General features: G+C 39.1%; 1 protein-coding gene and 1 long non-coding RNA gene across 11 annotated transcripts in view; one reads left to right on the forward strand and one right to left on the reverse strand.

The window, feature by feature from the left end:
* ELAVL4 (ELAV like RNA binding protein 4) overlaps nucleotides 1-4636 on the forward strand; it is a 97031-nt gene extending 92395 nt beyond the window's left edge. For 6 of the 7 annotated variants that reach the window (XM_079980465.1, XM_079980468.1, XM_079980464.1 and 3 more), the window contains exons 6-7: nucleotides 1263-1301; nucleotides 4308-4636. In XM_079980465.1, coding sequence (XP_079836591.1) covers nucleotides 1263-1301; nucleotides 4308-4635 — 367 coding nt within the window. In that variant the 3' untranslated portion in view covers nucleotide 4636. The remainder of the gene's footprint in view (nucleotides 1-1262; nucleotides 1302-4307) is intronic. The other variant, XM_079980466.1, reaches the window with a different exon arrangement.
* A 1547-nt stretch (nucleotides 4637-6183) lies between these two features.
* The window catches only part of LOC307218336, a 100326-nt gene continuing 91344 nt past the window's right edge, over nucleotides 6184-15165 (reverse strand). For 3 of the 4 annotated variants that reach the window (XR_013839917.1, XR_013839918.1, XR_013839919.1), the window contains 2 exons: nucleotides 8625-8806; nucleotides 6184-8209 (listed from right to left, as the gene is read on the reverse strand). This is a non-coding gene — a long non-coding RNA (uncharacterized lncRNA). The remainder of the gene's footprint in view (nucleotides 8210-8624; nucleotides 8807-15165) is intronic. The other variant, XR_013839916.1, reaches the window with a different exon arrangement.

Here is a 15165-nt window from a genome sequence, read left to right on the forward strand (position 1 = left end):
GATAAAGTGCAAAGAACACACAGCTTTATTTCAGTATCTGTTCATTGAGTATAATACATATGTAGATAGAAATAAATATAAAGTGGCCTCCCTCACACATGATACTAAACCATGGTTAGTTTAACCAAAGTGGCATGTGTTTGAGTGTCAGCCCATGGTTTTTTTCTGGTACCATCACAATGTGAAGCCATGGTTTGTTGTTGACTACACAAATCCTAGGTTGTTTTAACTGTGGTTCAATGTTATGTCCTCTCTCTCAACAGTCTTGCCTAATGATGGTTTGTTTGGCCACCTTTACTAGATGCTTGCCGAACTGTGGCGGCAAGAGCAGCTGGAATGTAAACCCAAGTTCTGGGGAAACAAGCCATGCCTTGTTTACTTGTCAGTTGAGACAAGTTGATATCTGCTTAAACTAACCAAGGTTAAAACAAAACCACAGTTTAGCATTCTGTGCAGATACAGATTTCTGAACAGAATATTCACAAATTGTTTCACATTTAAAGCATTTACAGAACACTTCTTGGTTTTTCTGATGAAGTGTGATGGATGTTACATTTTTATTTTAAAGTTAATTCTTCTGAACAATGTAGCTAATTTCAGTTCGTTATTTTTTGCCTACAACCCTGACCCCTTGGAAAACAAAAACCCATTTGCCTATTACATTAATATGGAAAGCTCTGTATTTTTAAAGTTGGGGAGGCCTTTATACATGCTACATTGTGACTGCCCATCAAACTAAACATTGTCAACTTTGTTTAATGATCTGATCTGAAAAATGTTCGGATAATCTGCTCTGGCTTTTAGGCATCAAAAATAATTTCTCCCAACAAAAGAAAAATGTCTACAATTCACAATACTAGTACAATCCTAAACGGCTGCCACCAGCGTATTTTTTATTATTATTTCTATTTACAAGTTTAATGACAATGGAAAGGTAAATAGTGGAAATCATAGCAAAAGTTACAATTTCAGGCTAATATAGTGTGCAGAAGCAAAACCGCAAGGGAATTCTTCTGTGATGAATCAAATTGTAAGATGGTGGAATGTTACCTTTCTTCATTACCAGCACATTTTTAAATGTCATTTGTTTATTGTGGAAGTAAAAGCAGCTCTATGGCTGCTGATTCATTAGACCCGCTAGATGTACAGGAGTTGATGTTACGCATTTCTTCTTTGAAAATGGAGCATTATTAATAAAAGTTCCATTGAGCAATCTTGCCATCTGTGAGACATTAACCCAGAGACCCTCCTTCTCTTTTCAGGCTGGACAATTTGCTTAATATGGCCTATGGCGTAAAGAGGTAATTAGAATTGAACAGATTGCCAGATGTCCATGTTGGCACAGATTGGTGCTATAATTTTTTTTTTAATCACTAACTTTATTTTGTTTTTAATTCTTTCCTTTTTTCCCCCCACCAGCATGCCAAATGTTTTCTGTCTTTTCGTTTGGACTTCAGTTCGTTTTCTTTAACACCATGCACAAACACACACACACACAAATAGTGTGTGATATTTGTGTGCATGTTCTTCTTTTTCTTTTGTTACAGGTCTTCTAAGATGGTTTAGGTGCAACAGCTACAAGCATTCTGATTTCCTAAGTGTATTGTTAAATGACTCTTTTAAAGTCTCACTCAATCAGAGTTTATTATAACAAAGATTTGGTGTCACTGGGCTTATAGTGTGAAATTGTCACTGAAAATGTGACTCAAACCCAGTATTGTTTAGAAAGGTAAGGGAGCTGCCCAAGTTTCATAAAACGCTGTAACTGTGTGCACCTTAATCAGGCCTCTTATTTTCTTTGTTGCAGGTTTGACAAGTGTTTCCAGTAATTTGGAGCTTGTGGTTTGCCTTCTTTTAAGTTAAATTGCTTGTTCTGATTTTTATTTCATAGTGTCACTACTGGAAATTTGAAAATACTGTCCTGATGGCATGAAACTGTTACATTAGTATGACTTCTCTGTTAATAATCCACATACATCAGCACAGAGGTTAAAGGACTGTTTCTTACATTTATAATCCAAAAATGCTGTATGTATAGCCTCTCACCGTATCATGACATGGAACATACACAGCTGTGTGCACACATGTCCAATTGTGATCCATCCATGTTGAAAAAGTAGGGTGTGACAAAACAGGCCCACCCACTCCAGTCTTTTAGATGGGGTGGGCTGCAAGGCACTCTGTGGATTTCCAAGTAGGACAGAAATTCACCAGTGGGGAAGCCCCCTCTCCTTGACACCACATTTGTCACATCCACAGAAGAGAATTTGATCATTAGCATTTGCCAACATTCCTGCGAGGTGTGAATGGGGCCATTCTCCTCCAGATGGCAGACACAGGAGGGGACATGCCCAAGGAGGGAGATGCTTTGGATGTGCTTTTGCTTTTTCAAAAAATAGATTTTATTGATACATCAGGACAACAATAAAACGGAGGGGGGCATAAATAACATAAAATTTTGACTTCCTTTGGATGTGAATTGATCTCTCCTAGTTAATGACATGAACATTTCTGGGTGCAGATACTTTCTTAAAAGGACAGCGTGAGGTGGGTTGGGGGCTAGCTTTTTATTACAGGGTGTAGGTATCAGAAATATAGAATGCCACCCACAGACTGCAGGTATAATATTTCATGCTGCATGTCAATACTGTATGCCCAGTGTAGGTGCAACCACACACACACAATATTTCTAGATTGTAGCTTTGAACCAGCACTTGGTCTGCCTTATGAAATCACACAGGGTGGGGCAGCCATGCTCCCCAACATTTAGAGATTTTCAGCTGTTTTATACATTCCCCAAGTCTTTCTGATCATTGTACTCCTGGCAGGGTAAAAAACATTCCTACTGCACTTTAGAAGTAACAGTACCTATTTTTCCCGCACAGATTCAGTTGAGAGTGGTCACTTCAGAACTTACCACCTGGTGCTTGAAAGGATGAACTTAAGCTAGGGCGGTTAAGCAGTTTTGCTTGAATAATCTCAGCGTTAAACTTTGTTCCTTTTTACCTCCCCGCTTCCCTTGATTTCTGGGGTGGTTGTGGCGCACCAGTTACAATCGGCTTAAATTGCATGCTACTGAATCCTACCTCCCCATGTGATTTCAGGTGACCATGTGGTAAGTTTTTAAGCAGCTACCATATAGTTTCTGGACACTGGAATCCATCTAGATCAGCATGCTAATGTGAACTAAAACTCCCATCATCCCTGACCATTCACCACCCTGGCTGGGCCTCCCAAATACTAGAGTCCACAACAACTGGAGGGTGTCCTGCTGACTACCAGGACCTAGATATTATATCCATGTAGGACAAAGATTTGCATGAAGCAGTCTTTAGTTTTCATAACTTGTCATGTTAATGGTATAGCAAGTAATAAGTCTAGTAAATTACAGAAAACAAAAGTGCTTGCTGCCCTCTGTGGGGGTCAACAGTTGTGGTTCAGCTAAGCTAGCCCCACACAGATTTAAATATATCTATGTAAAGAGACAGAACTCACACATGTAATACACATTCATATTGCACACAACATCTTAGACAGGATAGCAATGCTTTTTCTAGGGCCTCAGTAGTTTCAAATAAAGGTAGTTGGCAATTCACTGATGCCTGTGTGAATGCAATAGAATTGTAGAGTTGGAAGGGACCCTGAGGGTCATTTTGTCTAGAAGTCTGCAATGCATGAATCTCATCTAAAGTATCCATAGCAGATGGCCATCCAACCTCGGCTTAAAAATCTCCAAGGAAGGAGAGCCCACTGCCTTCCGAAGGAGTTAGTTCCACCGTTGAACAGCTCTTACTGTCAGAAAGTTTTTCCTGATGTTTAGTCAGAATCTTCTTTCTTGTGACTTGAAGCCATTGCTTTGGGTCCCAGCCTCTGGAGCAGGAGGAAACAAGCTTGCTCCATCTGCCATGTGGCAGCCCTTTAGATACCTTTGATCGAACCAATTAAGCTTTCATCAGGCAATAAAGGTAGTAGCTACAACCTACTCAGATAAACCATGTACTAGATCACAACATAAAGGAGACTTCATTTGATTGCAGGGTGCAGCCAAGTTCTACAAGGGAACCACTAATACACACTCAATTTCAGTTCCTTATATTGAGTTCAGCAGCTGTTGTTTCAGAGGCATTTAGTAGTGCTTTTTAAACTGAACGTTACGCCGTGTGCTGAATGTGCGTTCTTCACTGCAGAGAATTTAACAGGCTCTTTTTCTTTTCTTGGTCTTGGTTTTATGTAACGTATGCTTGAAAACTGATCTGTAGATTAGCCCTCCTCTTTTTTTTTGTCTTTTGTCTTTGTTAATCTGATAGGTTTTCTCCGATCACAATTGATGGGATGACGAGCCTTGTAGGAATGAACATCCCTGGCCATACTGGGACTGGGTGGTGCATCTTTGTCTACAACTTGTCCCCTGACTCCGACGAAAGTGTCTTGTGGCAGCTCTTTGGCCCCTTTGGGGCAGTCAATAACGTCAAGGTGATTCGCGACTTCAACACCAACAAGTGCAAGGGATTTGGCTTTGTCACCATGACCAACTACGATGAAGCTGCCATGGCAATTGCCAGCCTTAACGGATATCGCTTAGGAGACAGAGTATTGCAAGTTTCCTTTAAAACCAATAAAACCCATAAATCCTGAATTTCATATCCTTAATAATTATTATAAATATATATATATATAAATATATATACGAACAAACAAACAAAAAACTTTCAAGGCTTATACTCAACCATGGACTTTTATAAGCCAGTGTTGCCTAAGTATTAAAACGTTGATATCCTGTGAACAGGAAAGGATTTTATAATGCTTAGAAAAAAAAACAAAAAACCTTTGATGCATTGAATGTTCTTTCATAGCTGTCGTTGTTGAATATAATATACATAGATAACAATGTGCAGGGATTTTTACCCGGCCAGCTAGTTTTACTACCTTCCTTGAAGGTGGGTCTTTTTAAGATGACCATTCACTCATTTGAAAAATAAATAAATAAATGAAAAAAAATCTAAAACCATTTTTACAGACTAATGGGATTAGCAGATTTTGCTCTCTTTTTTTTCCAAAATGTTTGATCCAATCAGATTGGTAAACCCCCAACATAAATTAAAGAGGAACAATAAAAATTGCAAAATGAAAAAAAAGAGAAACATAATTTTGCAACTTTTTTATTTTTCCTTTTTTATTTTATATCATGTGAACTAAACAGTCTTCTGTTAGGGATAGGGTAAAAGGGGGGGATACCTGATGACATAACAGTTTAAATAACATTAACAATGTTGCCAAAGAGGTGGTCTCTTTGCTGAAAATGGGTTTCAAGAAAAATCTATTTTTATAAAATATAAAGAATTTTTACAAGAGAATCTGGATTTGAGAAAAAAATATTTTGACTGGCTAATTTAGGGGAAATTGACAACTTTGTCATGTTCATACTGCACTGGTAACTTTTTAGAGATCAAGATGTGTGTTTTAAACTGGATTAAGTAGATTGTTTTTTGAAGGATGGGCTACAAACAGATGATCTTCGTATCTTTTCATAGCATGTAATAAAAATATTAAATACAGAACGGGAGAGTGTTCTTCCCAGGCACACAGTTACCCACAGTCAAAACCCAAAAGCAAGGAGATGAGTTGCAGGATGGTTTTTCTTTAAGTCATCAGTATGGGATATCAGCAGAACAAAAGTTTTGGAAAAAAATTAATTTTAATCAAAAAGTTCCTTTCTTTGAGCAGTAGGTGCTACAAAATTATTTACATATCTTAGTATCATAGTTAAATGTAATGTGTTTAGAGGGGGAAAAAGTACATTTGCTTTAAATTTGTTAAGAATTTTCAGATTCACTTTCTAGCCCATACTGATATAAATTGGGCTGTGTTGGCACATTTGAAACACTCTTTACGTTGCTTGAAACACTTATTTATTTAATTGCTGATGTGACGCATATGCCAAAATCAAATATTGCTAGTTTGGCTAGTCTACTTATTTGTTTACTTAAACTATGGGAAGAAGCATATTATTGTGTCATTTTGTTGTGTGTGTATGTGTATATATAATATAAATATATATATATATATATATATATAAAAAGAAGTTATTTTTTTCCTTTTGGTTAACTTATTCTAAGTTGTAACACTTTGCTAGTTTCGTTTGTATATGTCTTAAAATGTTTTCTTAATGATACTTAAGTGGCAAGAGGTATCAAGGTAACCTGTGTAGAAATATTGTTTGATATATTGTCATGTTTGTCGTGAATATTATTTTTTTTTTCTTACTGCACAGTAGAAAACAACAACAACAACTGGGTCTTTATTTTAATGTAATTCAGATTGGGGGAAACAGAGCTAAGGGAACAAAATGACTGAGGGAGTCCTCTCCCATGTTCAGTGCACTGATCCTTTTCGTATGTTTGTGCTTTGTATGGTTATATATTTAAAAGAAAAAAAAGGTCATGCTCTTCCCTGAGTACTAGAAACAGTTACTCGCTATGCATAATCTAGTTGATAGTTAAATTTGCTATTGCTTTTCTTGTCTTGTTATATACAATTTTTTCAATACCAGTTTAGTCTTAATGGTAATAAAACGTTATGGTTCTTTATAACTTGTGCTTATTTTGTGCATTCCCCCCACCTCCCCGCCCCATGCTTATACCCACTAACTGCATGTAAACCACATACTGGTTTTATTTCATTTATTTATTTTCCACACTGAAGCAGCAAACATTTTGTAGTACAAGAATAATTTAACAGCAAAGGCTGTGCATCCTAAATGTCATCAGTTCATTTACATTTTGAAATGATTTTAAATTTCAAACAAAACAAAAAAACAGAAAATGCCCTCATTCAATGTTTGGGGAAAACCTTTCTACACCATCTGCTGTGAATGAGCGCAGTTTGCTGGGAAAGTTTTGATGCAATTTCTAAGCATTAGTGGGGAAGGCATGTCAGAATCTTTTCTCTACAATGTGTTTTACTATCTGAAATTTAAAATAAAAAAATCTTTCTTAGGACCAGGCAGTTGTATATTTTAGTTATAATGTATTACTTCATGTTTAACTTGCTAGTTTAGATCATTTCTGAGGGAAAGTATTGTAAATGTTTTTTTTCATAACCTTGTTGTGTTTGAATTATTTGTATTTAAATTGTCCAGACAATAAATGAAAGTGTGTAGAATGGCTATGGACTTGCCATATTTTTAAAAGTGTTCAGCTGTTTTCATAACCACAGCTTCATCCATATATCTTAATAGTTTTTAATCCTGTAGATCCCATTTTTAAAATTCTGGTTTCATCTTTCCAGCCCTTATAACTTTTCCATGCATGCAGTTAACAATGCACTTACTAGGGGTGTATGCAGGTACTAAGATTTGCCTTGAATCTGTCTGTTTCTGTACTTGCTCTGCTTCAATCTGTGTTTTGAGTCCCAAACCATTCTGTATAAAACAAAGTTGTGTGTTTTCCCATTAACTGTAATGCAAGAATCTAAAAACATCTAAACAAATTTACCATTTTTTTTAAAAAAGTGAATGAAATTTACAGGTACAGGGAAGTCTCTCAAGAGTGGCCTTAGCCACCCAAATTGTAGACAAATAGTTCCAGGGATGTTTTTATAGGAATTAAAAGAGAGCAGGTTTCCTACATAATGCCCAAGTCTCTCTTCCTCATCTAGAATGTATACATTTTTGTCTCATAATTATAAGCTGCCAACCAAAACCAGATTCTCTTTGGGATAAGGTGGAACAGTGTCAGTTCCTCAGGAGCTGTGATGATGTAGCTGTAGGTCTTTATTGTCTGAGTGATGCTTGTCTGCAAAGGGCGGGTCATAACCATAGAAGCCCTAGCAGTGAAAGGCATTTCTCATGGCTTTTGTTAATGATTAACTATATTGCTAGTGCAGAATAGAAAAACAGTACTTCCTACTTAGTAATCACAGTTTTGGAGAGAGTGCCGCTGAATAATCCAGTCAGAAGAAACAAATATACTGTGTGGCAGCTGGAAAATAAAATGTGGGAGGGACAACAGTGAAAATGGAATCATAGCAGCCAAATCTTGTTCCTAACCTTTAAGTGTTTGTAGGGATCAGAGAGTATCCATGATCCACTTGGGCCTCTTGAATGGATTCTTCCCCACCTCACTGGTTTTCCTGCAGTTCTCTCTTTTAATCAAAGCTGAACAGAATATAGGCTGAGCCCCTGATGATTATTACCTCCTTTGTATATATCCTGACAATGAGAAACCACAACATAAATCTGATAACTGACTGACTGACTGACTAACTAACTAGGAACAACAACTTGGGAGTCGTAGTGGATAGCTCAATGAAGATGTTGCTGATAACAATTTCACAGGATTTAGTAAACCTGGTGATTTGAATGGCATCAGAGAACTCACTTAAGTGATCAACCAACCTATAATCACAGCACCTTAAATGGCCTGGAATTAGAATTTCAAGAGTGAATCAGTCTCTAAGCTTACTGAAAGAATCAAAACAAAATAAAAAAATTCCTTCCAGTAGCACCTTAGAGACCAACTAAGTTTGTTATTGGTATGAGCTTTTGTGTGTATGCACACTTCAGATAGAATCAAGAAATAATTCTTCAGAAAGAATCAAGAGCACTTGGTAACATTTAGACTCACCTGGCTTGTATCCTTGGTTAAGTGGCCATACACACAAGACGCATTGGCTCTATATACAGAAACTGGTAAAGGGATCTAGAAAACAAACAAGCCAAAGCAGGTTGAATATGGAACGCCGGAACACCTGGAACTCCTGTTTCAAATGATGTAGTCATCTTAACCGTCCAGTGATAATCTCTAACCTGTGTAAAGAAGCAATGAATCACTTCAAATAGCATGAAATAGTTTAAATGACCAGTTGGCCATCCATTTTGAATCCCCGAGTGTTTGTATATTTTGTAAGCATCTGGAGTCCAGAGAGAAATCGCTCTGTTCAGCATCTCTGCTACAGTACTATCTTCAGCAACCTTTGTTTGCTTCTAATGCGCATAAATAATTGGACGCTGTGGCTGCATGAAATCAGTTCATTTCCCTCATACTTCTAAACCCTACTGGAACTTGCATAGCAGTAGTGTCTGCTGAATTATGATCCTCTAGGTTGTCCTAGATTTCAGCACTTTCCCATGGATACCTTTAAAGCAGAGATGAGGAACCTGTGGCCCTCAAAGTATGCTTGGACTCCCACTTCTATCAGCTGACCAACTGTCAGGGGCGACTGAAGTTGGAGTCTAGCAACATGGAGTATCACAGGATCCCCTTCTCTGCTTTAAAGAAGAGCACAATATTTTGACATTCATTTGCAGTTTAAACAGATTTCTCCACTTTGTTTATAGCCCGGACAGCCTCCTAGAGGTTTATATGAATCTCATAAATACAAAAATTTGCTCCACATTTATCTTTTCTTCAGGTTCTGTTGCTAATTGGAAATACATAAAACTGCAGCACTGCTCTTCGTGTCCAAGCTTTGGAATAATATATCAGCTATCTGCTTGATGGTGTGCAGTTCTACAGGACTTTTACTAATAACAAATATTTCTTTTTTGCAAGAGATTAACAATAGTGACAATAATTAGTTTCATGCTGTGGGATGAGTTTTTGCAGCTTACGGCCGTCTTAAATAAATTTGAGTATTCATTTTAACATTGCAAGATCATCAAGTTTCTTTATGTGTGCATTGTAGATCATTGATCAAATGATGATTGTGGATTATGTGTGGAAGGAGGTTGCTTGTATTCCAGGGAGAGTGGAATATAGAAACTCTTTATCCATGTGTTTTATGGGTTCTAATTAGTGGAAACCAGAGGTTGGGAACTGCAATATTGTCCCCAAATGTTGATCTTTTTTCCTTATGAAGAAGACATAACTGTGTGCCCTCTGGACTATGACTACTGGAATCCCCAGTTCTAGTCAGCTTTCTCTCATTCTCCAATCTTTTAAAAAAAGAATTGCTGCAATAGTTGCTCAGAGGGATAGATACCTTTCACTGAAGACAGCCTCCTGAGGGGACATCAAATCTGGCTAGTCTCATGAAAACTCACTGTTTCCTGTTGACCCTCAGTGTCTAGAAGTTTACAGCACTGGATATAGAAATGTGACAGAGAACAGGTACCCATCGCTATTCTCTTTTACTTCCCAACCTTGCTTAACTTCCAGTCTAATCAGTGCTGCTTGGTGGTCCCAGTTTCCATTGCAACGGAACAGATCTAGGTATTGCTCTCTGATGACTACTATGACTGAGCTGTCAAGAATTCATGTAGGCTGACTCCTTTGTGATAACTAGCCTACTCTAGACTTCACCTCTGCTGGATTTCTGTTGATACCTGCTCGTGTCACAGCCTGGAGCTGACACTTTCCTTAGGTAAGGAGACTGATTTTAATTGTGATGATGCATAGGTATGTTCATAGGTCAATAACAACATCTGCATGACCACAGAGCTCTAGAAAATGGATACTGTTAACTTGTCAGATATTTCATCCTGACACTTGTATTTGATACACAGCTTCAGTTGCACTACCAGAAAAAAATAGTTTGGATATGGGCATCCTTCCAACAACTTCTGCGGTGAATATAAGAGTACTTCACATCCACCAGTTTTTCTGCAATCAGCTCTTCCCTGTCTTCATTCAGTGCTTCCTGCCTACCCGTTTCATCTGATGGCCCTTATGTCAGTTTTTGGTGCTCTATTTCTGACATAAATTGCTACATTTATAATAAATATTTGCAGTAATGTGAGTGCCTATAATTTACTTCAGCTATTAGAGCAGGATTGTCCAAAATGTATATTTAATATGAAGCTCTGCACCCAGGGGTGTGTGTGTGTGTGTGTGTGTGTATTTCCCAAGAATGGTTAGCCAAAATTACTATAGTCACATCTTGAGCATGAGGATATCTTGCTCATGTTTAAGGACGAGGAGAGATTAGAATGGGTGATGAAAACTAAATCCTGCTACTTTTTCATGTTCCTAAACTTTTTCTGAGATTCGGTATTTGTCACTATTGTAGGCAAAACATTTGGCTAGATGAGTTGCCTGTTTGCCTAATAGTACGGTGGTGCTTTAACCATGTATTTGGTATTGACCGTTTCCAAACGTTTTCAAGCACACTTAAGTTCTCTGTAAAAAGCAAGAAGTTATCTTTTTACATTTTCATTTCTTATTTCAAAGAACTCTGTAGGATATGGAAGCTTGTGGAAAACAAGCATTCTGAGAGCTCCATTGTACTGCGTATAATTGAACACTGATTGATTTCCTTAGCAACCTTCTGCATAGCAACATCTGGAAAAACTAATACTCCAGCCAAAAATATGACACTTATTTACAAGTGAATTTCAAATTTACAACAGCAGTAGCATTTCAGTCTAGAAGACATGGCTGCATTTACTGACTAATTAAAGGAAATACTCGAAACACCAAATCTTGTGTTGTGTATATCCTTAAAACCCACAAGCATGAATTAGCTTTTAACAAATAATACAATTCTGATTTTAAGTCTCAGTATGAAGCACTTAATTAATTTTGTAGGATAAGGAATCTGTCGCAAATATACAGCACTTCACCCACTCAACACCATCTGCTGTGGAGAATTAAATGTACAACTCGCAAATGAAATCCTACAGAGCTGGTGCAAAAAGGTCTTTGCTTGAATTTAAACAAGGCTGTGGAAACCAGCAAACACATTGCAAAAGATCATGAAAACAACAACAAATGTGTCCATCAGTGAGTCATTCTCACAGTGGTTTTTCATATACTGGTTCTGTTGCAAGAACATTTGCACTTGATGCTAATTTTCCATATGCAAAATTCTTGCTTCAGCTTCTGATTGTACTGCCTTGCTTTTGCCAAAGCTTTCAAACATATTAAGTCTATGATTAGCCCAGCAATGTAAGCAAGAGTTAAGAAAGTAATAAAGTTATTTACCATAAAACCAAGCTGTCATTTTTAAACCATTCTTCTGAGTGTTAAAGGTAAAGGTAAAGGTACCCCTGCCCATACGGGCCAGTCTTGACAGACTCTGGGGTTGTGCGCCCATCTCACTTAAGAGGCCAGGGGCCAGCGCTGTCCGGAGACACTTCCGGGTCACGTGGCCAGCGTGACATCGCTGCACTGGCGAGCCAGAGTCGCACACGGAAACGCCGTTTACCTTCCCGCTGGTAAGCGGTCCCTATTTATCTACTTGCACCCGGAGGTGCTTTCGAACTGCTAGGTTGGCAGGCGCTGGGACCGAGCAGCGGGAGCGCACCCCGCCGCAGGGATTCGAACCGCCGACCTTTCGATCGGCAAGTCCTAGGCGCTGAGGCTTTAACCCACAGCGCCACCTGCGTCCCATCTTCTGAGTGTTACCTGGGTATTATTTCATTTCCGTACCTGTGCCTATTAGATCAATTTAAGCTGGATTAGACATTATCAATGAAACATCTTGTCAAATTTTAAAGTTGAGATTGTCCATTTGAAAATTTGGCAGATGTGGAAATTGTAAATCCTGTCTCACAAATCTGTTCAGAGTTCTTCAATAGTGTCAGCAAGCAGACGTGATTCAGCTGGCATAGTACACTAGGACTTCCAAAAAGGTTTCAACTAGGTACCTCCCCAAAGACTCCCAAGTAAGTTAAGGAATAAGAGGAGAGGTCATCTTGTGGATCAGGAACCGGTTAAGTAAACAGGAAGCAGAGAATAGGAATGAATGGACAATTCTTCCAACAGGGATGTAGAAAGGGGATTCTTCCAAGGTAAGTATTAAGACCTGTGATTTTTAACTTTTTCATAAAATGTTCAGGGTGGCTTAAACAAGAGTTTGTGAAGAGCTCCAAAGGGGCTTCTCCAAACTGGGCAGGAAAATGGCAAGTGCAATTAAATGTAATCTTAATTTCACATCTACATTCATGGGGTCTGAACTGGTGGTGACTGACTAGGAACAACAACTTGGATTCGTAGTGGATAGCTCGATGAAGATGTTGCCCCATGTGTGGCAGCTGTGGAAAAGCAAAATTCTGTGATAGGGACCATTAGGAAAAGAGTTGAAAATAAGGCTGCCAATATAGTGCTATTATGCAAATCTATGGTGTGGCTGCATTTGGAATACTATATGAACAGTTCTTGTCACCTCACCTCAAAAAGGATATTGTAGGGTTGGAAAGGGGTCAGAAAAGGGCTGCCAGAATGCTCATTGGGACCAGTGGCGGAGCATATCTAAATAGTGCCTGGGTTGGGAGGAGGAGCTTGCTGTGGCACCTGTGCAGGAGTGCCCCAGTCCAGGAGAGTGGGTGGCAGCCGCTCTCCACCCCCAGGGAAGGAGGAGCCTCAGCCGGGCACGCCACAGCCACACTCTGGAGTTGCAGCCAGTTGCGGCAGCTGGGCGTGCCAGGCATGGAAGGACACGCAGAGGGTGATCTTCACCCTCCGTGCTCTCCAGCCCCTGCTGCCAGCAGGGTGCAAGGGGGTCTCAAGGGTGTGTCTGGTTCATGCCCCCCCCCCCAGATTTTGCACCTGGGGCCACAGCCCCCATGGCCCATCCCACACTATGCCACTAAATGGGACTGTTAGCAGCCTTTAGAGCTTTTAAGTTCAGAGAAAACGCAAGTAAGAGATGGCAAAAGTATAAATTATATATGGTATAGGGAAAGTAGAAGGAGAGAATGCTTACCTGTTACACAACACTAGAATTCATAGACCACCAATGAAGCTGAATGTTGGGAGACTGTAGAGGCAAAAGAAAGTACTTCCACACAATGCGTAGTTAACTAGGGGCATGATGGTCACCAACTTGGATGGCTTTACAAGAGGATTAGACAAATGGATGGAGCATAGCGCTACCAATGGCTACCAACCCTGATTCCACAGTAGAAGGCAGGGTGCTTCTGAATATTTCCACCCACTCCATTTTCTGTTCCTTCCAAACAGTCTGCATTTTTTGCCCATTTGGTATGATCAGTCCAGTTTGCACTATTTGATGGAATTCCCTCCTAGATCTGCAGGTCTGCAAACATTGTGGTCTCCCCAGGCCTGCTTGTTTCCTATTTTGCATGGAGAGTACCATTTTGGCTGCATAAGTACAGGTAATAGGAGAAATATGGGTATTGCTGCTGAGACTGCCCTTGGATGGGCTCAGTTTGCAAGGGGAAATTGCCCTCAACCTGCCTCCAATACTTTCCTCCCCCCGCCCCACCTTGCCAAGGTCGGATTAACAGCAATAGTGGGGGAGGGCAATTTAGTTCTTGCAGGTAGGATGTGTTATTTTAAAGGGTGGGACCTTTTTTTGCAAATTTCAGTCTTCAAAATATGTTTCTGGGTGTGATGAAGTCACATTTGCTATTTTTGTGATTGGACATTTATCTTGGTAAGTCTACATTGGATAAAAAAGCACATAAACTGCTTTGAGACAAGCAAAGAAGTTTAATTTTACCTTATGGAAACCTCAGGTAATGCTGAACAATAACAACAAATATTAATATATATAATGTAACAGCAATTACTTGGAAATCATTTTTAATTATTTCTATGCAATTTTACACACATTTTGCTTACAGGCAAAAGTAAATTATATCAACTTAACCAATATATGTTTCGGATTCTCAAATCATGTTACAACTTTTTAGCAGTCCTCATTTTCGGAATTTGAAAAGTTAAAAAATCCAACACACCCTTAAGCGGGGGCTCTTATAACTCCATTCTACTGATCTCATGACTTGAAACTGCTTTAATTAACTGTTTTGATTATTATACTGTTTTAATGGAATTGTTTGTTGTACGTTTTAATTGTGGATGTTTATTTTAAAGCATCTCTGACCCACAGGCTTAATTGGTCCTGTCAGACAATTTTGGCCCAGCCACACTTAATTGCCCGTATGGGGAAGCATAAAAGTGCCACTTGGCTGGGTTTGCAGGCACCACCAATTAGCTGTTTGGTGGTACCTGAAATGCCTCCTGCTCAGCAACAGTTGGCTGATCATTGGAGATGACCTTGGTCTTGGAACATTTGCACAGGTATCAAAAAAGTGTCTTCATTGTATTCCTAGGCCAAGACAAGTTATATGAATAATGGTGATAGGAAGGCATGGTGTAGTTCAGCCTTTGCCAATCTGGTGCCCTCCTGATGTTTTGGACTACAACTCCCATCATCCCTAGCAACACGTGCCTTGCTTGCTCTGTTGGCCACTCATTTGCC

Source organism: Podarcis cretensis, assembly GCF_951804945.1.
Source record: "Podarcis cretensis genome assembly, chromosome: 6".
Lineage (NCBI taxonomy): Eukaryota > Metazoa > Chordata > Lepidosauria > Squamata > Lacertidae > Podarcis > Podarcis cretensis.